The sequence below is a fragment of the Callithrix jacchus genome, chromosome 5 (assembly GCF_049354715.1).
Source record: "Callithrix jacchus isolate 240 chromosome 5, calJac240_pri, whole genome shotgun sequence".
In the NCBI taxonomy this organism is placed as follows: domain Eukaryota; kingdom Metazoa; phylum Chordata; class Mammalia; order Primates; family Cebidae; genus Callithrix; species Callithrix jacchus.
In genome coordinates, this window is record NC_133506.1 from 120,774,458 (window position 1) to 120,797,715 (window position 23,258).

At 42.4% G+C, this 23,258-nt stretch overlaps 1 protein-coding gene across 33 annotated transcripts in view; it reads left to right on the top strand.

Annotated features, from left to right (window-relative positions):
- The first annotated feature begins 151 nt into the window (after window positions 1-151).
- Window positions 152-23,258, top strand: part of BRCA1 (BRCA1 DNA repair associated) — an 85,071-nt gene continuing 61,964 nt past the window's right edge. For 7 of the 33 annotated variants that reach the window (XM_054256349.2, XM_054256350.2, XM_008996686.5 and 4 more), the window contains exons 1-8: window positions 152-367; window positions 2,449-2,547; window positions 10,218-10,271; window positions 15,753-15,830; window positions 17,292-17,380; window positions 18,265-18,404; window positions 19,092-19,197; window positions 21,663-21,708. In XM_054256349.2, the coding sequence (XP_054112324.2) occupies window positions 2,468-2,547; window positions 10,218-10,271; window positions 15,753-15,830; window positions 17,292-17,380; window positions 18,265-18,404; window positions 19,092-19,197; window positions 21,663-21,708 (593 nt within the window). In that variant the 5' untranslated portion in view covers window positions 152-367; window positions 2,449-2,467. The remainder of the gene's footprint in view (window positions 368-2,448; window positions 2,548-10,217; window positions 10,272-15,752; window positions 15,831-17,291; window positions 17,381-18,264; window positions 18,405-19,091; window positions 19,198-21,662; window positions 21,709-23,258) is intronic. The other 26 variants (XM_008996689.6, XM_054256353.2, XM_054256363.2 and 23 more) reach the window with 14 other exon arrangements.

The window sequence follows — 23,258 nt, forward strand, 5'->3', positions numbered from 1 at the left end:
CGTAGCGGAGAGAGGGCGGGCGCTTTCTGGCAAACCCAGGTAAGAGTGCCTCCTTTTCCGTCTCTTTCTTTCTACGCCATTCGGCGGAAGACTGGGTGGCCAATCCAGAGCCCCGAGAGACGCTTGGCTCTTTCTGTCTCGCCCTTCCTGTAATGCGTCTTGAATTCTAGGAGGCTGTTGTTCAGTGGCAGCCCGCTGGTTTCCGTGGCAACGGAAAAGCGCGGGAATTACAGATAAATTTAAACTGCGACTGCGCGGCGTGAGCTCGCTGAGACTCTGAATGGTGGACGGGGCGTGAGGTTTCTCAGATAACTGGGCCCCTGGTCCCAAGAGGTCCTGACGCCTGTACGCTCTGCTCTGGGTAAAGGTAATAGAACCCCGGGAAAGGGACAGGGTCCCAAGCGATGCTCCGGGGGACTGGCGGGCGAGAGTGAATTTCCAAAGCAGAACAGATAGGTATTCTTTAGGCTGGGGGTGGGAGGACGGTGGAACCTAAGAGGCGTAAGGCGTTGTGAACCCTGGGGCGGGGGGCAGTTTGTAGATCGCGAGGGAAGCACCGAGGATAAGGAAGAGGGCATGGTGTGTCTGAGGGGGAATCCTAGTTATAGGAACTGGAATGTGCCTCGAGGGGAACAACGTCTGTTGTACTGGCCTGAGCATAGAAAGTCAACACCAAGACAAAAGTATGCCAAATTGCAGGGTCTTTATTGCCGGCGGCCACCGAGGACTCGCGTCTCTCCAACCCGTGGCCCCCAAAGGAGGGTGTCAAGACCTTTTATACCCGTAAAACCACCTCGGGAGTGAGGACAAAGGGCGGGGGTTGGGGGTGAGGGGCTTCAGACGTTCTGAGGGCTAGTGGATGCTGTGAATCATCCTGGGTGGAGATGAGCGTGAGGGGCTCTGGACATTCCAGTGGATTCCTAGGCGAAGATGAGGGTGAGGGGCTCCGGACACTCCGAGGGCCAGAGGACTTTTGACATTCTGATTGTTACTTAAGTAGTTCACAAAAGTCAAGATTAGCATTTGTTTACACATTGTCTGGGTAGGGTGGAAATTACAGACCTTAATTACTTATTACAAGTCGCAGGGGCCAAGATGGCATGGGTTTGGACTGCTTGCCTGTCACATTTGAGTCACAGAGAGCAGTTTCAATAGAAAGCCGAGGTGTGGGCCGGGTGCGGTGGCTCAAGCCTGTAATCCCAGCACTTTGGGAGGCCGAGGCGGGTGGATCACAAGGTCAACAGATCGAGACCATCCTGGTCAACGTGGTGAAACCCCGTCTCTACTAAAAATACAAAAGATTAGCTGGGCACGGTGGCGCGTGCCTGTGATCCCAGCTGCTCGGGGCTGAGGCAGGAGAATTGCCTGAACCCAGGAGGCGGAGGTTGCAGTGAGCCGAGATCACGCCATTGCACTCCAGCCTGGGTAACAAGAGCGAAACTCCGTCTCAAAAAAAGAAAAAAGAAAGCCGAGGTATGGTTGAGGTATGCAGTTTTATGGGGCTTTTACCATGTCACACGTGTCCATAAGAACACCGGCTGGTGGCCAGGAGCAGTGCCTCACGCCTGTAATCCCAGCACTTTAGGAGGTTGAGATGGGCGGATCACGGAGTTTGAGACCAGCCTGACCAACATGGTGAAACCCCGTCTCTACTAAAAATACAAAAATTAGCCGGGCGTCGTGGTGCACGCCTGTAATCCCAGGTACTTAGGAGGCTCAGGCAGGAGAACTGCTTGAACCCGTGAGGCAGAGGTTGCGGTGAGCCGAGATCGCGCCATTGCACTTAGCTTGGGCGACAGAAACAAAAAAAAAAAAACAACCCACCAGCTGGTATATATGAGAGGACGGGAACTTGTGGAAGAAGAGGTGGCAGGAACACATCTGGGAAGGGGAGGAGACAGGATTTTGTGGGAGAGAGAACCCTTAAGAACTGGATCCATTTCTGATATTGATAAAGCACAAGAGGGAAGTAGAGGAGCTTTAGTAGCAACAGATGCTGCAGGGATGTGCTTAAGGCGAATCCTGCGATGAGATCAGGTTACTGGGAAAGGTTAGGTGCAGGGAGGCGTTGGTTGGTGTGTTGGTTTTGTTGTTGTTGGTTTCGGTTTTATGCAAGAAGAAAAAAACAGCCAGAAGCATTCGAGAAAGCTAAGGCTGCCACTACCTACCCGGTCAGTCACTCCCTTGTGGCTTTCTCTTTCTTGGAGAAAGGAAAAGACCCAAGGGATTAGAAACGATATGTGAAAAAATACAGAATTTATGTTGTCTAATTACAAAAAGCAACTTCTAGAATCTTTAAAAATAAAGGCTTTTGTTATTAGCTCTATGGTTTATATTATTCTAAAACCTTCTAAATCTTATATTTACCTTATTTTTAAATGAAAAGATGTTGTCATTTTATAAATCTTTTAAAAATATAAATACATATGTTTTTCTAATATGTCAAAGTTTATTGGAACAGAAAGAAATGGATTTATCTGCTGTTCATGTTGAAGAAGTACAAAATGTCCTTAATGCTATGCAGAAAATCTTAGAGTGTCCAATCTGGTAAGTCAACACATGAGGTTATTAATTTGGAATTCCTGTATGATCACCTCCAATGCAAATGAACAGAATTGACCTTACACAGTAGTGAGGAAAAGACCTATCTAGTAAGATTAGGCTATTGGAATTGCTGATTTTTTTAACTGAAGAACTTTAAAAATATAGAAAATGACTCCTTGTTCTTCATCCACTCTGCTGCTCCCACTCCTCTCCTCTTCAACACAAATCCTGTGGTCCAGGAAAGACGGGGATCCTGTCTTGATTGGTTCTGCACTGGGGCAGGAATCTAGTTTAGATTAAGTGGCATTTTGGCTTTCTTCTAACTCTAAAACCACCTCCATCACTTGAAATGGCAAAATGGATGAGGCTTGCCACGGGTGGCTCACGCCTGTAATCCCAGCACTTTGGGAGGCCAAGGTGGGTGGATCATGAGGTCAGGAATCGAGACCATACTGGCCAATGTGGTGAAACCCCGTCTCTACTAAAAATACAAAAATTAGCTGGGGATGGTGGCGTGTGCCTGTTATCCCAGCTACTCACGAGGCTGAGGCAGGGGAATCGCTTGAGCCTGGGAGGCGGAGGTTGCAGTGAGCCAAGATTGTGCCACTGAACTCCAGCCTTGACAGAACTAAACTTCATCTCAAAAGAAAAAATCATGGATGATTGGTGTCATTGAGGGGATAGGTCTTTGGAAGAAGCTTTGTCTGAAACTGGCTGTGTACACTTGAATAAGAATACTGCAAGTTAACAAAAACCTTTAGCAAGTCTGACTCTGAGTGAGCCGTTGTTTTTCTTCATCTATAAAAGGAAGTGGGGACTGTACTATTCATATTTTGTTTTTGAATTGAGGTATAATTTACATCAATGAAATGTAGAGGCTTTTTTAATACAGGAGTTCTGTCGAGAGGCTGAAGTGCAGTGGTGCTATCACAGCTCACTGCAGCCTCAACTTTGCCAGGCTCAAGTGATCCTCCCCCCTCAGCCTCCAGAGTAGCTGGGACTACAGGTGTGTACCACCATGCCCAGCTAATTGTTATATTTATTTTTTATTTTTTTATTTTTTTTAAGACGGGGTTTCACCATATTGGTCAGGCTGATCTTGAACTCCTGACCTCAGGTGATCCGCCCGCCTCAGCCTCCCAAAGTGCTGGGATTACAGGTGTGAGCCATCGCGCCCGGCTTAATTTTTATATTTCTTTATACAGATAGGGTTTTGCTATGTTGGCTGTGCTGGTCTCAGACTCCTGACCTCAAGTGATCTACCCACCTTGGCCTCCCAAAGTGCTGGGATTTCAGGCATGAGCCACTGCACCCAGCCACAGTTTGAAAATCTTGATAGAAATACCACCTTTCTTTAAATAGCATACAGTGCTATTTAAAATTGCAGTACCCCAAACACACACTTTATCCTCCATTCCTGCTGCTTCTCCATAACACTTATTACTAGCTGACATTCTGTGTAATGTATTCAGCCTTAATCTCTACTCCCACGGAATGTAAACTCCAGGATGCCAGAGATTTTTGTTTTGTTCACGTACATCTGTATCTTCAGTAGTTAGAACAGTACTTGGGACCTAGTTGCCACTCAATAAGCGTTTGTCGAATAAATTAAATAATAAACTGAACTGGATTACTTCTTTGATAGTTTAATTTTGTAAAATACGGTGATGGTTAATAGGAACATTCAAAAAATAAGGTGAAAAGTTGTACCTATTGCCTCTTACCCTCAATAAAGAAGGGTAAATTCAAGCAAATTTTCTTTTGTTCTTTATGAAAGTTGTTTCTCATATTTGGTGTCAACTTAACCAGATTAAGGAAAATGCAAATTATGCTTTCAGAGAGATACAATGTTTATAAATAGCCATCCTCTCCCTTGCCGGTCAACATTTTAGCTAAACAAAAATAAGAGGAAGGCCAGGCGGGGTGGCTCACAACACTTTGGTAGGCCAAGGCAGGCAGGTCACTTGAGGTTGGGAGTTCGAGACCAGCCTGTCCAACACGGAGAAACCCCATCTCTACTAAAAATACAAAATTAGCCAGTGTGCTGACACATGCCTGTAATCCCAGCTACTTGGGAGGTTGAGGCAGGAGAATCTCTTGAACCTGGGAGACAGAGGTTGTGGTGAGCCAAGATTGCCACGTTGCATTCCAGGGTAATGAGTGAAACTCCATCTCAAAAGAATAAATAAATAAATAAAATCAGAGGAAAACAAGATTTGTAATTTATCAATGTATTGAAAATCAGCGTCAGAAGCAGGAAATGACATTGTAGGAAAAAACTGCTTTTGAAAAAGCGTAAAACTTACTCATGACAACCACAGTGATCAAAAAAATCCTCACTAGTGTGGCATTTGGGTCCCTTTATGTTTACATTTTCATGGGACAGAGTCATAAAAATAGCGTGTTCTTTCTCGTTCTGGCTAATTAAACCATCAAGTAAAATCAGATACACAAAAATTAAAGATATAAGAATGAAAGTTGGCCAGGCGCAGTGGCTCACGCCTATAATCCCAGCACTTTGGGAGGCCGAGGCGGGTGGATCACGAGGTCAAGAGATCGAGACCATCCTGGTCAACATGGTGAAACCCCGTCTCTACTAAAAATACAAAAATTAGCTGGGCATGGTGGTGCGCACCTGTAGTCCCAGCTACTCGGGAGGCTGAGGCAGGAGAATTGCTTGAACCCAGGAGGCGGAGGTTGCGGTGAGCCGAGATCGCGCCATTGCACTCCAGCCTGAGTAGCAAGAGTGAAACTCCGTCTCAAAAAAAAAATACACGATTCATGATCATGGACAGAAACAGTATTATTTGTGGTAGATATAGGGTAGGTTTTCAGCCTTTTTAGGTTTCTCAAACTAAAATTCTTTCTGCTGGTCTCTAAGTCACTACTGGCAGCTATTTCTGATAATTGGTAGTTCTTTGTAACTTTTTACATAAGACTCACATTTTTGACTTTCAGAATAATTTGCTAAAATGTGTACCCCAGTGGGTTATTTTTCAACCTAAACCTAGCTGCTTTTTCCAGTCATTTACCCATATTGGAAGCTTAAAATGCAAATATACGGTAGGCCTAAAATATTGCCTGGTTTGAAAAGTGTTTAAAATATTTGAATCATTTTTATAGTAAACATTTACTCTCATTAGGACCTAGAAGAGGAACATTTTAATTTTTTTCCGATTCCCTTTTTACATTCTTCCTTCAACATTCCTTACTTTTTTACATATTGAAGTTTTCATCTGTTCAAAGTTTGTGTTTACAGTGTGTTTATATAGCTTGGATTATAATTACCATACTGAAATATAATTATTTCAGAATTGAGTCAGTGGCGAGAATGAAAGCCATCTGGTATCATAACTAAATCCAATTTTTCTTTTACGGAGAGTTTCTTTGAAATATAGCTTAACTCAGAAATAGTGATTTAGTAACAAATTAGAATTTTCTTTGTCAAGGTTATTTTTCTTTTTAAAGTCACGTTGGGTCCCAGTAATAATACCAACATTGGTACAAGTCATCTCAGGTTGCGAAGCATTTTCCCAAGAAGACTGGCAGGGTGAGTGACACAGAAGAAAACTGAGGTTCAGGTGGAGTGGTTAGCCCAAGGTGGCTCTGCTTATATACACAACTGCTAGTAGAAACCCAGCCTTCTGACTTAGTCCAGTGTTTTTCTTTCCATTGCCCTATGCTTCGTCAGGAACCCCATGATTACAAGAATTGTATTATCAAACCCTTCACAATAAGGTTACTGTCCTCAAGCTTTTCTTGTAACCTTGTTTTTGTCTTTTTTTGAGATGGAATCTCACTCACTCTGTCACCCAGGCTGGCTGGAGTGCAGTGGTGTGATCTCTGCTCACTGCAACCTCTGCCTCCCAGGTCCAAGTGATTCTCTTGCCTGAGCCTCCTGAGTAGCCAGGACTACAGGCGTGTGCCACCATGCCTAGCTAATTTTTGTAGTTTTAGTAGAGACACGGTTTCCTCATGTTGGCCAGGCTGGTCTTGAATTCTTGACCTCAGGTGATCCTCCCACCTTGGCCTCCCACAGTGCTAGCATTACAGGTGTCAGCCACTGCACCTGGCCCTTTTTATCATTTTCTAAAAAGTTAAATATTTAATGGAAGCAACCACATTCTTGTCACACTACCAGATTACTTGTTCTTTGATGTCCTGCCTAGACTTTTACCAAAAAAATCTTTCAAAAGTTCACATTTAGGGTTAGGTGTAGTGGCTCACGCTTGTAATCCAAGCCAAAGTGGGTAGATCACTTGAGGTCAGGAGTTCAAGACCAGTCTGGGCAACATGGCGAAACCCCTTCCCTTCCAAAAATACAAAAAAATTAGCTGGTGTAGCAGCATGCGCCTGTCGTCCCAGCTACTCAGAAGGCTGAGGCACAAGAATCACTTCAACCCGAGAGACAAAGGTTGCAGTGAACCAAGATTACACCACTGCACTCCAGCCTGAGGAGCAAAGTGAACCCAAAAAACAGTTCTTCTCTAGAGGGACAGAACTAATAAACAAGAAAAGGCGGGGGTTCAGCTGGACTTGGTGGCTCATGCCTATAATCCCAGCACTTTGGGAGGCTGAGGCAGGTGGATCACCTGAGGTCAGGAGTTCAAGACCAGCCTGGCCAACATGGAAACCCCATCTCTACTAAAAAAAAAAAAATTAGCTGGGCGTGAAGGCAAGTGCCTGTAATTTCAGCTACTCTGGAGGCTGGGGCACTAAAATCACTTGAATCTAGGAGGCGGAGGTTGCAGTGAGCCAAGATCACACCACTGCACTGCAGCCTGGGGAATGGAGCAAGACTCCAGCCCCTAAAAAAAATTCACATTCAGCAGAAAGCAAAACGCCAGCTGGGTATGGTAGCTCATACCTGTAAGCCCAATACTTTGGGAAGCCGAAGCAGGAAGATTGCTGAAGCCAGGCATTCAAGACCAGCATGGGCAACATAGTGAGATCCTGTCTCTACAAAAATTAATATTACAAATTAAAAAGACAGCCAGGCATGGTGGCTCACACCTGTAATCCCGGCACTTTTGGAGGCTGAGGCAGGAAAAATGCTTGAACCCAAGAGGCAGGGATTACAATGAGCCAAGATAGTGCCACTGCACTCCAGCCTGGGTGGCAGAGTGAGACTATCTCAAAAAAAAAAAAAAATTAAAAAGACCAGAATAAAGCTAAAGACTTTAAAATAGCCTGCAGATTCCTACCAGAAGTTACCAGCTATCCCTCTGATGGTCTTTTCCTACTATATCCCCCTCGATTATTATATTTTAGCACCTTGACCTGTCTGATGTCCTGCATACACAGGCATGGTCCTGCTCAGGGTTTTCCTTCTCTGCTCCCTATTTGCTGGAATGCTCTTCCCCCAGTTGGTGTGTTTCTTTAAATTGTTAAGCTGTTTTCCAGTCTCATCTCAATGAAGCCTTTCCTAACCTACCCTGTGTACATCTCATCTCACTCCCACATGCACAGCTTGCTTTTTCTCTTAGATACACTTATTCCCATATATTCTTTAATTCTGCATCAACTGTCTACCACACTAGAATGTGAGCTCTATGAGAGCAGGCTTTATTTTGTAAACTGCTATATTTCCATCTCCTAGAATAGTACTTGAATATAGTAATAGATACTTAATAAATACTTGTTATAATAAATGAATTATTATAGTATAATAAATGAATTAATCTCAGGAAGGCCTTGGTTTTATAGATAGACAGGGATGGGAACTTGGGTGATGTATTTTCTCAAGTTGTTTTTATTTTTTTAAAGCTTATTTTCTTTTGAGACAGTCTTCCTCTGTCACCTAGGCTGGAGTACAGTGGTGTGATCTTAGCTCACTCTGCAACCTCTTCCTCCAGGGTTCAAGTGATCCTTCCACTTTAGCCTCCTAAGTAGCTGGGACCACAGGCATGCACCACCACGCCTGGCTAATTTTTGTATTTTTAGCAGAGACAGGGTTTTACCTTGTTGGCCAGGATGGTCTGGAACTCCTGAGCTCAGTGATCTGCCCATCTCAGCCTCCCAAAGTGCTAATATTGTAGGCATGAGGCACCATGCCCAGCCTTAAGCTTATTATTTTCTAAATTTCCTTCAGTGAGTACTTATTTCACTGTTTTTACAAAGTAATCTCATACCAAACATCACGCCCCTTCTGGAGTACACAGTATCATCTGTAAAGTGTTCTTGCCAACCTGAATTTGATTAAGCCTGTAAGTCTACAGGAAATAAGGCTAGAGGAACACGTTAAACCTCACTATGGGGTTATACAATCAGCAAAATCCAGAATTCAGGAAACTCTACAGTTCAAATGACTAATTGTTTTTTTTTTTTTAGACGGAGTTTCGCTCTTGTTACCCAGGCTGAGGTGCAGTGGCACGATCTCTGCTCACCCCAACCTCCGCCTCCTGGGTTTAAGCAATTCTCCTGCCTCAGCCTCCCCAGTAGCTGGTACTACAGGTGTGTGCCACCATGCCCAGCTAATTTTTTTGTATTTTTAGTAGAGATGGCATTTCACCATGTTGACCAGCATGGTCTCGATTTCTTGACCTCGTGATCCATCCGCCTCAGCCTCCCAAAGTCCTGGGATTATAGGCGTGAGCCACTGCGTCCAGCCCGAATGACTTAATTTTTGAAATAAATGACAAGGAAGAATTTGGGGCTGGGCGTGGTGGCTTACGCCTGTAATCCCAGCACTTTGGGAGGTCAAGGCAGGCAGATCACCTGAGGTCAGGAGTTTGAGACCAGCCTGGCCAACATGGTGAAACCCCATCTCTACTAAAAATACAATAAATTAGCCAGGTGCGGTGGCGCATGCCTGTAGTTCCAACTACTTGGGAGGCTGAGGCAGGAGAATCGCTTGAACCTAGGAGGCAGAGGATGCAGTGAGGCAAGATTGCACCATTGCACTCTGGCCTGGGCTACAAAAGTGAAACTCCATCTCAAAAAAAAAAAACCCTTGGGTCCAGTATGATGGCTCATGGAGTTCAAGGCTGCAGTATGCTATGTTCGCACCACTGCACTCCAGCCTAGGCAACACAGCGAGATCTCATCTTAAAAGTAATAATAATTAAAATAATCTGGGGTGGAGTGGATATGGATGAAACAGATTGGCCATGAGTTGCTGGTTGTCGAAGCAGGGTGATGGTCCATAGAGTTCATTTTATTATTTACTTGAAATTTTTAAATACTTGAAATTTTCCATATTAAGTTAAAAAGGCATTTACACTCAAAAAAAAAAAAAGAAAGAAAACTGCTAGAAGGAATTCAAAAGAAATATAAGCAAAAAATTTTGTCCTTATGGAGCTTAGAGTTAAGATACTAGATGTGAACTCACAGTGATAGTGCAGAAAAATACATTACTGGAAATATTATGAACTATTATCAACTAATTTTTTCAATGCTGATGATAATATAGAGTATTGAAGGGATCAATATAGTTCTGTTTTGATGTTTGAAAGCTCACTGAAAGTAAGGACCGTATTCTCTGCTGTATTCTTAGTTCCTGGCACAGCAGACATTGAACAGAATACAGATTTATTGAATGAATGTGAAGCCTTATGTTGATTCAGTTATAACAGCTCAAAGTTGAACTTCTTTACTAAGAATATCTTTGTTTTTAAATAAATTATTGAGCCTGATTTATTTTCCTTCCCCCCCCCCCCCGCCCACCCTACTAGTCTGGAGTTGATCAAGGAACCTGTCTCCACAAAGTGTGACCACATATTTTGCAAGTAAGTTGAATGTATTATGTGACTCCATTATTAGCTTTTGTGTTTGTTCTTCAGAACCCAGGACACACCTAACTTTATAAAAGCTTTAGTTTCTTCAATTAAGTGAGAAAGAAAAATCCAACTCTATTTCATTCTTTCTCAGAGAGTATACAGTCATCATAAGTTGGTTGTAATCATAGTTCCTAGTCAAGTTTTGAAATATATTATCAATTAGGATGTAAAATCACTTTGAACAGTATTTTGTATTTTTTGTGTCCACCAGTGAAGGCAAACTGCAAGCAGTTGTGAAATAAGCAAACTGTGTTTCATCCTTCCCAGTTTCTCCTTTCTGTTCATTTCTGCATATCCTTCTGCATTTCCCCTTCTAAGCTTCAGTGTTTGCCTGCTTCAGAATCATTGTGAAGACAGGAAAGGACCTGATAACAGTTTCTATTTATGCCGAAATTCATTCATAGCAGTGATTCAAGTTATATTTACAAATTTGATGATCTTGCCCTTTGAAATGAAAATGTTTGTTTCTTAATGAAAGAATTTCAGAAAAAGTAGAGTAGGTAATTTAGTAGAACAAGTGGGCTTTCTCCTTTCCTTTATGTTAAGCTATGATCACATCTTACCTTAAATGTCAACTAATTTGTTTTTAGTATTTATGTACCTGGTATATAACCTGGTACCAGGTACAAACTATGTACTTGTTAAAAAGTTTATTGACACAAAAGGGTATTTGATGCAAAGTATATTTTCCTCTTACCCTACAACCCTTGCCTCCTTGTTCCCTCCCCAGACAACCACAATGATCAATTTCTTTTGTATCCTTTCAGGACTTTTTAAATTCCAGAATGCTTTTTTTTTTTTTTTGAGACAGAGTTTTGCTGTTATTGCCCAGGCTGGAATGCAATGGTGCGATCTCAGCTCACCGCATCTCCACCTCTGTCACCCAAACTGTAGTGCAGTGGCACACTCTCAGCTGACTGCAACCTCCGTCTCCCAGGTTCAAGCAATTCTCCTGCCTCAGCCTCCCGAGTAGCTGGGACTACAGGTGCCCACCACCACGCCCCGGCTAATTCTTCTATTTTCAGTAGAGATGTGGTTTCACCATGTTGGCCAGGCTGGTCTTGAACTCCTTACCTCAGGTGATCCATCCACCTTGGCCTCCCAAAGTGCTGGCATTACAGGCCTGAGCCACTACACCTGGCCTTATTTTTTTGAAAGTACTGGTCTGTGAAAAAATTGGTCTATACCATAGACAGTTTGAGAAGTACTGCTCTAGACGCCACAAAGTTATTAAACTAAAAATTCTTGAAATAGAGAGATAAACTTGTATTGTCTTGGCACATGTCTAGGGAGCAAGGGCTGAGGAATCACATGGAAACTGTTGGGAACAGATCTAGGCCAGTGGGGTGACGTGGGACAGGGAAAAGACAGTAGAAATGAGCTTCTGAATTCTTACTGGGAAAGAAGAATGGGAGGAAAAAGACAGAATTCAGAGGTAGGCACCAGCCAGCTGGCAGACTTGTGTTCAGGGTGTATCTCTGTCTCAAAAAAGGAAAAGTTAAAAAGTCCCAGTATTGGCCGGGCACAGTAGCTCAGGCCTGTAATCCCAGGAATTTGGGAGGCCGAGGAGGGCAGATCACCTGAGGTCAGGAGTTCGAGACCAGCCTGGCCAACATGGTGAAACCTCAACTCTACTAAAAAGACAAATTAGCTGGGTGTGGTGGTGCATGCCTGTAGTCGAAACTACTCAGGAGGCTGAGGCAGGAGAATTGCTCGAACCCTGGAAGCGGAGGTTGAAGTGAGCCAAGATCCTGCCACTGCATTCCAGCCTGGGTGACAAGAGTGAGACTCAAAGTTCCAGTATTTATTACAGATAGCTGAAGGTAACCTTTTAAAGTGCTGGGGCTTTCAGTTTCTCTGGATGAGAATCTTTCTGGAATGAATTGTATGTTTATTTAGAACTGTATGTTTTACCGTCACCTTGAGTAACAAATGCTGAACATACTATACTATTAGAGTGATTTACAAAAAGATTAAGGACCTGATGTAGCTTCTGCCCATAACCCCAGTACTTTGGGAGGCCAAGGCAGAAGGATCACTTGAGGGCAGGAGTTCAAAGCTGCAGTGAGCTTGGCTTACTGCAGCCTCCACCTTCCAGGTTCAAGTGATTCTCCTGCCTCAACCTCCTGAATAGCCAGGACTACAGGTGCATGCCACCACACCCAGCTAATTTTTTTTGTAGTTTTAATAGAGATGGGGCTTCACCTAGTTGGCCAGGATGGTCTAGATCTCTTGATCTCATGATCCACTCGCCTTGGCCTCCCAGAGTGCTGGGATTACAGGTGTGAGCCACTGTCTGGCCTCTGTGTGTGTGTGTGTGTGTGTGTGTTTCTTTTTTTTTTTTTGAGACAGAGTGTCACTTTGTTGCCCAGGCTGGAGTACAATGGGATGATCTTGGCTCATTACAGCCTCCACCTTCCAAGGATCCAGCGATTCTCACGCCTCAGCCTCCCAAGTAGCCGGGATTACACGCATGCACCACCACGCTCAGCTAATTTTTTTGTATTTTTAGTAGAGACAGGGTTTCACCACGTTAGCCAGGCTGGTCTCAAACTCCTGTCCTGGAGTGATCTGCCTCGGCCCCTTGGGATTGCAAGCATGAGCCACTCACTGCACCTGGCCAATAGAGGGTAATAAATGTTAAATTACCTGGCTAGTAAAGAGTATTTTCTAAGTGTCTTATCTCACCATTCCCAATGCCTTTTCTTTTTCCCTTTGAGACAGAGTCTTAATCTGTCGCCTAAGCTGGAGTGCAGTGGTGTGATATTGGCTTGCTGTAACCTCTGCCTCCCAGGTTCAAACAATTCTCCTGCCTCAGCCTCCCAAGTAGCTGGGACTACAGGTGTACCACCATAGTGGTGCTCAGCTAATTTTTGGATATTTAGTAGAGACAGGGATTTACCATGTTGGCCAGGCTGGTCTTGAACTTCTGGCCTCAATTGATCCACCCACCTCCCAAAGTCCTGGGATTACAGGCGTGAACCACCATGTGCAGCCCCAGTGACTTTTTTTAAGCTCCTTTAATCTTTTCTTTCCTGGCTCTCTTCATTGTCAGTGTCTGCTATTTACTCCCTACCTAGTCACCCCCTTCACCAGAATATTATGTCCTTTTTGTTTTATTTTGCAGGATCTTATTTTTCTTTTCTTTTTTTGAGATGTAGTTTCGTTCTGTTCCCCAGGCTGGAGTGCAGAGGCACGATGTTGGCTCACTGCGACCTCCACCTCCTGGGTTCAAGCAGTTCTCCTGCCTCAGCCTCCTGAGTAGCTGGGACTATAGGTGTGCACCACTGTGCTTGGCTAATTTTTGTATTTTTAGTAGAGATGGGGTTTCACCATGTTAGCCGGGCGGTCTCGATCTCCTGACCTCATGATCTGCCTGCCTTGGCCTCCCAAAATGCTGTGATTACAGGCATGAGCCACCATGCCCGGCCCTTATTTTGCCTTTCTATTGAATCCCCTCCATCTAGAATAGTACCAGACATGTAGTAAGTATGCAGATATTGGCTGTATGAGTGAATCGCTGCTTTTTTATTTTTTTGAGATGGAGTTTCGCTCTTGTTACCCAGGCTGGAGTGCAATGGTGCGATCTCGGCTCACCACAACCTCCATCTCCTGGGTTCAGGCAATTCTCCTGCCTCAGCCTCCTGAGTAGCTGGGATTACAGGCACGCACCACCATGCCCAGCTAATTTTTTGTATTTTTAGTAGAGACGTGGTTTCACCATGTTGACCAGGATGGTCTCGATCTCTTGACCTCGTGATCCACCTGCCTCGGCCTCCCAAAGTGCTGGGATTACAGGCGTGAGCCACCGTGCCCTTCCGAATCACCGCTTTTAATTATCATCACCGTTGCTCTCTCTACTTCTGGTCTATGATCCACTTACTTTTTTTTTTTTTTTTTTTTTTGTGATTGAGTTTTACTCTTGTTGCCCAGGCTGGAGTGCAATGGTGTGAGCTTGGCTCACTGTAACCTCTGCCTCCCAGGTTCAAGCAATTCTCCTGCCACAGCCTCCTGAGTAGCTGGGATTACAGGCATGTGCCACCTCTCCTGGCTAATTTTTTGTTTTTTTTGTAGAGACGGGGTTTCTCCATGTTGGTCAGGGTGTCTCCATCTCCTGACGTCATATTCCACCCACTTTGGCCTCCCAAAGTGTTGTGATTACAGGTGTGAGCCATGGTGTCCGGCTATGATCCACTTTGAATTTAGTTTTGTTATTTGGAGTGAGATATGAGTATTACATCGTTCTTTTACATGTGGGTATACTCTTGTCCCAACACTATTTGTTAAGAAAATCAAAAACTGTTATTTTCCCATTCAGTCATCTTGGGGCTGGGAGCAGTGGCTCACAGCACTCTGGGAGGCCAAGGCAGGTGGATCATGGTGACACTAAAAATACAAAAAATTGGCTGGGCATGGTGGTGCATGTCTGTAATCCTAGCTACTCGGGAGGCTGAGGCAAAAGAATTGCTTGAGTCTAGGAGATGGAGGTTGTAGTTGGCCGATATTGTCACTGCCCTTCAGACTCAGTGACAGAGAAATACTCTGTCTCAAATAATAATAATAATAATAATTTAAAAATAAAATAAAAATTAGCGGGGCACAGTGGCTCATGCCTGTAATCTCAGCATTTTGGGAGGCCAAGGCAGGTGGACCACTTGATGTCAGGAGTTCAAACAGCCTGGTCAACATGGTGAAACCTTGTCGCTACTAAAAATACAAAAAATTAGCGGGACATGATGGTACACACCTGTAATCCTAGCTACTTGGGAGACTGAGACAGGAGAATTGCTTGAACCAGGGAGATGGAGTTTGCATTGAGCTGAAATTGTACCACTGCACTCCAGCCTGGGCAACAGAGCGAAACTCCATCTCAAAACAAAAAAACAAACAAACAAATAAAAATGAAAATTGTCTCAATATTTATTATTGTTGAAAATCACTTGATTATAGATATATGTATGAGTTTATTTCTATACTCTCAATTTCATTTTATTGATGTATATGTCTGTTATGCTATTACCACACTGTCTTGATTACTATAGATTTGTGGTGAGGTGTTGAGATTTTAAACTAATTATAGTCATCTTACATGAACTGCTTACCATTTATATTTGATTATGCAGCATGAAATAATTATGAATATATCATTAAATATGCCATATTAACTTTTGATAAGTTTTATGTGATCATAACAGTAAGCCATATGCATGTAAGTTCAGTTTTCATAGATCATTGCTTATGTAGTTTAGGTTTTTGCTTATGCAGCATCTAAAAACAATTGGGAAACTATTGGTTGTAATTCACCTGCCATTACTTTTTAAATGGCTCTTAAGGGCAGTTGTGAGATTATCTTTTCATGGCTATTTGCCTTTTGAGTATTGTCTCTATAAAAGGAAGTAACTTGGATTGTTCTTTCTTTATAATTTATAGATTTTGCATGCTGAAACTTCTTAACCAGAAGAAAGGGCCTTCACAGTGTCCTTTGTGTAAGAATGATATAACCAAAAGGTATATAATTTGAGTAATTATGGCAGGTTGAAAGCAACAACAGTAGGAAAAAGTAGAAATTATTTAATAACATAGCTTGTGTTCCTACAAAACCATTCATCAGTAGACAAATTTATAAAAGAGTTTTTAGCAGACAGTGAATTATTTCCAGAGTTATTTTCCTGAAAGTTTTATGGGACATCTGCCTTATACATGTATTAGAAACTTACTGCCTTTCTTTAATGTTTCTAAGTAGTGTTAGAACTTGCAGACTTAGGTAAAGTAGGGCTCTATCCCCCTGCCCCAATTGTCTGCTAATCTTTTTATTTTTTTTCACTGTGTTTCTTTTTATTTATTTGTTTTTTTAAGACAAGGTCTTGCTCTGTTGCCCAGGCTGGAGTGCAGTGGTGTGATTTCAGCTCACTGCAGCCTCCACCTTCCGGGCTCCTCCTATGTTAGCCTCCCAAGTAGCTGGGACTACAGGCGCACACTACCATGCCCAGCCAATTTTTGTATTTTTTTATGAAGATGAGGTTTTGCCGCATTGCCCAGGCTGGTAACTCCTGAGCTCAGGTGATTTGCCTGCCTGGGCCTCCCAAAGTGCTGGGATTAAAGGTTTGTGTTTCTATCTAATAATTTAGACAAACAAAATGTATTTATATATTGTGTATCTCTTCTGCCACAAGATAAATTCTATTAGTGTAGCAACTTTGTCTTAATTAACACTTTCTCTGAAGTTTGGTATATAGTAGGCACTCAGATGCTTAAAGGAATGAATGAATTATGTTTTAATTCCACTTTACTAAACCCAAGTCTTCCTTTGGACATTGTTATCTATTTGTGTTTTCAAAGAAATATAATCATAATTTGACAGAAACCCTTGAGAGGCAGAACTAACAGTGAGGAATTGGGTGGGGTTCAGAAGTTAAGAACAGTAAACCCAGCAGGGTGTGATGGCTCTTGCCTAAAACCCTACCACACTGGGAGGCTGAGGTGGGATTATCACTTGAAGCCAGGAGTTTGGGATCAGTCTGGGCACCATAGTACATGGTGGCATATCCCCATAGTCCTAGCTACTTGGGAGGCTGTAGGGGGAGGATAGCTTGAGTGCAGAAGTTTGAGGCTGCAGTGGGCTATGATTGTGGCACTACATGCTAGCCTACACAACAGAGCAAGATCCTGTCTCTAAATTTTAAAGAAATAAGTTCTCTAGTTTTCTATCCAGTGGATTTATATCTGCTATGGATTTAGGGCAGTATTATATCAGATAATTTGAGGCATTTGGTAGACTTCAATGAATGACAAAACGTTACTAAAACAGTACTGTTACATGGTTTATTTGGATGTCAATGACGTATTGATTATAGAGGTGTTCTACTGTTGCTGCATCTTATTTTTGTTTACATGTCTTTTCTTATTTTAGTGTCTTTAAAAAGTTGATAATCACTTGCTGAGGGTGTTTTTCAAACAATTTAATTTCAGAAGCCTACAGGAAAGTACAAGATTTAGTCAACTTGTTGAAGAACTATTGAAAATCATTCACGCTTTTGAGCTTGACACGGGTTTGCAGTGTAAGTATTTAATAGCCCAAGACTTAACGCTCAGGTGCTGTCTATGAAAACTCAGGAAGTTTGCACAATTATTTTCTATGATGTGGTAATAAGACCTCTTAGTCTAGGTTAATTTCAGTTCTGTATCTATAATCTGTTTTTATTTTTTGAGATGGAGTCTTGCTCTGTCGCGCAGGCGCGATCTGCAACCTCCTCCTCCCGGGTTCAAGCAATTCTCCTGGCTCAGCCTTCCAAGTATCTGAGACTACAGGCGCGTACCACTATGCCTGGCTAATTTTTTATATTTTTAGTACAGACAGGGTTTCACCATGTTAGCCAGGATGGTCTCGATCTCCTGACCTCGTGATCTGCCCACCTCTGTGCTGAGATTATAGCACAGAGTGCCACCAAAGTGCTGAGATTACAGGTGTGAGCCATCGTCCCTGGCTCTATAATCTGTTTTTTAAAAGTTACTCCCACTGGTCTCACACCCTGTTATTAATCCTAAGGTGCACATTTTTCACATCTTAACATCTGTGAAATTGGGAGCATTTTACTATTGATGATGTGTCATTTGTTTAATTTGTGTGCTTTCTTTCTAGTAATACAGGAAATAATAATGCAACTGACATTGTTGGTGTCTTAGCTTTAGTGAAATACGGTATTGATAGACAAATTTGTTAGTGTTAAGGTAGAAAACAAGGACTCTAAATAACTTTGATGGTCTGTGTATTTGTTTTTCTTTGTTTCCTAGGAGTAGAATTACCAGTTGATTTTTTTTTTTAAATCATAGGTTACCTTAATGCATTGTCTTAACACAACAAAGAGCATATATAGGGTTTCTTTGATTATAATTCGTACATTTTTCTCTAACTGCAAACAATGTTTTCTCTTGAAATTTACAGTTGCAAACAGTTATAATTTTGCCAAAAAGGAAAATAACTCTCCTGAACATCTAAAAGATGAATTTTCTATCATCCAAAGTATGGGCTACAGAAATCGTGCCAAAAGACTTCGACAGAGTGAACCCCAAAATCCTACCTTGGTAAAACCATTTTCTTTCTATTTCTATCCCATCTCTACAAAAAAATATATAAATTCGCCAGGTATGGTGGCAGGACCTGTAATCCCAACTACTTGGGAGACTGAGGCAGGAGAATCGTTTGAACCCTGGAGGCAGAGGTTGTAGTTAGCTGAGATTGTGCCGCTGCACTCGAGCCTGGGTGACTGCAAGACTCTGTCCACCCCCGCAGAAAAAAAAATTTATCAGATGTGATTGGAATGTATATCAAGTATCAGCTTCAGAATATGCTATATTAATACTTCAAAATGTGATTTACATAAGTAATACATAATCAGTTTTGAAAAAAAAAAAACAGAAAAAATATTCAAATAATACATATTCCAGACATTTTATTGTTACTATTTTTTACTACTATTATTTTTTAGAGACTGGGTCTCACTCTGTTGCTTAGTCTGGTCTTGCACTTCTGGCCTCAAGCAATCCTCCTACCCCAGCCTCCCAAAGCACTGGGATTATAGGCATGAACTACTGCTCCCAGCCCCAGACATTTTAGTGTATAATTTTCTGGACATTTTTTCCAGGCGTCATACCTGTTAGCTGACTGATGATAGTCAATTTATTTTGTCCATGGTGTCAAGTGTCTCTTCAGGAGGAAAAGCACAGACATTGGCCCACAATTGCTTGACCGATCTTAACATACTTATTTAGCAGGAAACCAATCTCAGTGTCCAGCTCTCTAACCCTGGAATTGTGAGATCTCTGAGGACAAAGCAGTGGATACAACCTCAAAATAAGTCTGTCTACATTGACTTGGGTAAGGGTCTCAGATTTTTAAAGTATTTAATAATTTCTGGATTGCTTTTCTTATAGTTTTGCTAAAAATCTTAGTCATAATTTATATTTGTGGTAGGCAGCTTTGGGAAGTGAATTTCTTGAGCCCTATGGTGAGTTATAAAAGATGTAGTTCCCACCTTGAAGAATCTTACTTTAAAAAGGGAGCAAGAGGCTGGGCATGGTGGCTCACACCTGTAATCTAGCACTTAAGGAGGCCAAGGTGGGTGGATCACGAGGTCAGGAGATCCAGACCATCCTGGCCAGCACAGCGAAACCCCGTCTCTACTAAAAATAGAAAAACTAGCTGGGTGTGGTGGCGCATGCCTGTAATCCCAGCTACTCGGGAGGCTGAGGCAAGAGCATAGCTTGAACTAGGGAGTCAGAGGTTACGGTGAGCCAAGATCGCACCACTGCACTCCAGCCTGGCGACAGAGCGAGACTCCATCTCAAAAAAAAAAGGCCAGGGGGGTGGCGAGCAAGAGAAAGAATATCTGGTTTTAAATATGTTTTGGAAAGATGGAGAGTAGCAGTAAGAAAAAACATGATGATGAGTTGCTACAGTATTTAACGAGATCCAAGATAAATTGTACTAGATGAGGAAGCCTTTTAAGAAGAGCAGAATCTTGGCCGGGCAGGGCGGCTCATGCCTGTAATCCTAACACTTTGGAAGGCCAAGGCAGAAGAATTGCTTGAGTCCAGGAGTTTAAGACCAGCCTGGCCAACATAGGGAGACCCTGTCTCTATTTTATTTTATTTTATTTTTCTGAGATGGAGTTTTGCTTTGTTGCCCAGGCTGGAGTGCAATGGCGCGATCTCGGCTCACTGCAACCTTTGCCGCCTGGGTTCAAGCAATTCTCCTGCCTCAGCCTCCTGAGTAGCTGGGATTATAGACACGTCACCACGCCCGGCGAAATTTTGTATTTTTAGTAGAGGCAGGGTTTCACTGTGTTGGCCATGATGGTCTTGATCTCCTGAACTTGTGATACATCCTCCTCAGCCTCCCAAAGTGCTGGGATTACAGGCTTGAGCCACTGTGCCTGGCCTCTATTTTTAAAATAATAATAAATTTTTGGCCAGATGCGGTGGCTCATGCCTGTAATTCCAGCACTTTGGGAGGCCGAGGCAGGTTGATCACCTGAGGTCAGAAGTTCGAGACCAGCCTGGCCAACATGGTGAAACCCCTCTCTACTAAAAATACAAAAAAAATTAGCTGGATATGATGGCACATGCCTGTAATCCCAGCTACTTAGGAGGCTGAGGCAGGAGAATCTCTTGAATCCAGGAGGCGGAGGTTACAGTAAGCCAAGACCATGCCACTGCACTCCAGCCTGGGTGATAGAGTGAGACTCCATTTCAAAATAATAATAATGATAATTTTAAAAAATAATGATTTTTTAAAACATATTAAAAATTATAAAAAGAAGAGCTGAGGCCAGCATAGTAACTCACACCTGTAATCTCAGCAGTGGCAGAGGATTGCTTGAGGCCAGGAGTTTGAGACCAGCCTGGGCAACATAACAAGACTTCATCTCTACAAAAAAACATTTTTTTAAATTAGCTGGGTATGGTAGTGTGCATTTGTAGTCCTAGCTACCCAGGAGGCTGAGATGAGAGAATAGATTGAGCCCAGGGGTCTGAGGCTGCAGTGAGCTATAAATCATCCCACTGCACTCCAACTTGGGTGGCAGAGCAAGACCCCATCTCCAAAAAGAAGAGCTGAGCTCAGAATTCAAACTGGGCTCTCTAATTAGGGTATTTTTTAAAATATATTTTTAATTTAAAAGGGTAGCCATCTTTTGACATCCCAGGCACACCACCATCTTAACACTTAACTGTTTTCCACCCTTACAATCATAAATTCCTAGATAACAGGTATTGTAAAAATAATGATACTAGTGATATTTATGAGCACTTAACTAGATTCCAGGCACTATTGTGCTTTTCTTGCATAACTCATTTAGATGCTTGTCAGACCCCTGAGATTGTTACTATTATACTTATTTTACAGATGAGGAAATTAATGCACAGGGAGGTTCTGAAACATTTCCAACATAGTAAAACTAGTAAGTGGCTGAGCCATGATTCAGACCTAGGAAATTAGGCATCAGAGCCTGTGCTTTTTTTGTTTGTGTTTTTTATTTCAGTAGAGAGGGCGTCTCACCCCGTTGGCCAGACTAGTCTGGAACTCCTAATCTCAAATGATCCACCCATCTTGGCCTCCTAAAGTGCTAGGATTACAGGCAAGAGCCACTGTGCCTGGCCGAGCCTGTGCTTTTAACCACTTCTCTGTATTACATACTGGCTTAACTAGCATTGTGCCTGCCACATAGTAGTTACTTAGTAAATATTTATAGATGACTATGTTTTTCAACAAGTACATTTTTTGTTTAACCCTTTTAATTAAGAAACCTTTTATCGATTTTTTTTGGGGGGGAAATTTTTTAGGATCTGATTCTTCTGAAGATACAATTAATAAGAAAACTTACTGCAGGTGAGTCAAAGAGAACCTTTTTCCATGAAGCTGGTATATTCCTATTTAGTTAATATTAAGGATTGATGTCTCTCTTTTAAAAAATATTTTAACTTTTGTTTTCAATTCAGGGATACATGTGTAGGTTTGTTATATAGGTAAACACACAACTTGGGATTGGGTGTACAGATTTTTTTCATCACTCAGTGCTAAGCATACCCCACAGGTTTTTTTGTTTGTTTTCTTTCTTTCTGAATTTCTTCCTTCTCCCACCTTCCTCCCTCAAGTAGGCTGGTGTTTCTCTAAATAAAATAATGGTATTGGAAGAAAACTTAGAGATCATCTAGTTTAGTCCTCTCATTTTATAGTGGAGAAAATACCCTTTTTGTTTGTTTGATTTAGGTATTAGCACTGTCCAAAGGAATTGAGGACAACAGTAGAACTTTGCACATACTTGCTTCTAGCAGATTATTATTCTCTAAGTTCCTCAGTATAGTAATGTTGACACAGTAGTAATTGTGACTGATGAAAATGTTCCAGGACTTTATTTTCAACTCTTTCTGTTCCTTATTTCCATTTATCTTTCAAGCTTTGTCTATATAACTTATATAACAATCTACAAGCAGCCCCCAACTACGCTATCTACCTTCCTTAGGAATTACTGCTTGACCCTAAGTTGGTTTTTTTGTGTTTTGGTTTTCTTAAGACAAAGTCTTGCTCTGTTGCCCAGGCTGGAGTGCAATGGCATGATCTTGGCTCACCGTAACCTCTACCTCCCAGGTTCAAGTGATTCTCCTGCCTCAGCCTTCTGAGTAGCTGGGATTATAGGTGCACGCCACCATGCCTGGCTAATTTTTGTGTTTAGTAGAGACAGAGTTTCACCATGTTGGTCAGGCTGGTCTGGAACTCGTGACCTTGTGATCCACCTGCCTCAGCCTCTCAAAGTGCTGGGATTACAGGAGTGAGCCACTGTGCCTGGCCCAAGATTTTTTTTTTTTTTGAGATGGAGTCTGACTGTGTCACCCAGGCTGGAGTGCAATGGCACAATCTTGGCTCACTGCAGCCTCTACCTCCTTGGTTCAAATGATTCTCCTGCCTCAGCCTTCAGAGCAGCTGGGATTACAGGTATGCACCACCATGCCTGGCTAATTTTTGTATTTTTAGTAGATACCGGGTTCACCATAGTGGCCAGCCTGTTCTCAATCTCCTGAGCTCAAGTGAGTCACCCACCTTGGCCTCCCAAAGTGCTGGGATTACAGGCGTGATATTGTCAGTTTTAGTTTATAACTGACTTCCCTAATCTCATAATTGGAAGCAAGTGGTTTTTAGACTGAAAAAGCACAGAAGGTAATGTAGCAAAGTGGTGGTTTGCATTCTGTTGGGTTATCTGCAATCCTAGTGTTCCCTTTGTTTACATATCCTTGCTTCTGCCTGTCATTAAGATATACTTTTAAGTGTTTTTAAAAACTATCTTTTGGTTATCATTTAAATTTTGGCTTTTATTTGCATGTCCATAAATCACTACTATACTACTGTCCTGATTTTTGTGACTGCATCCTCAGTCTTTGACC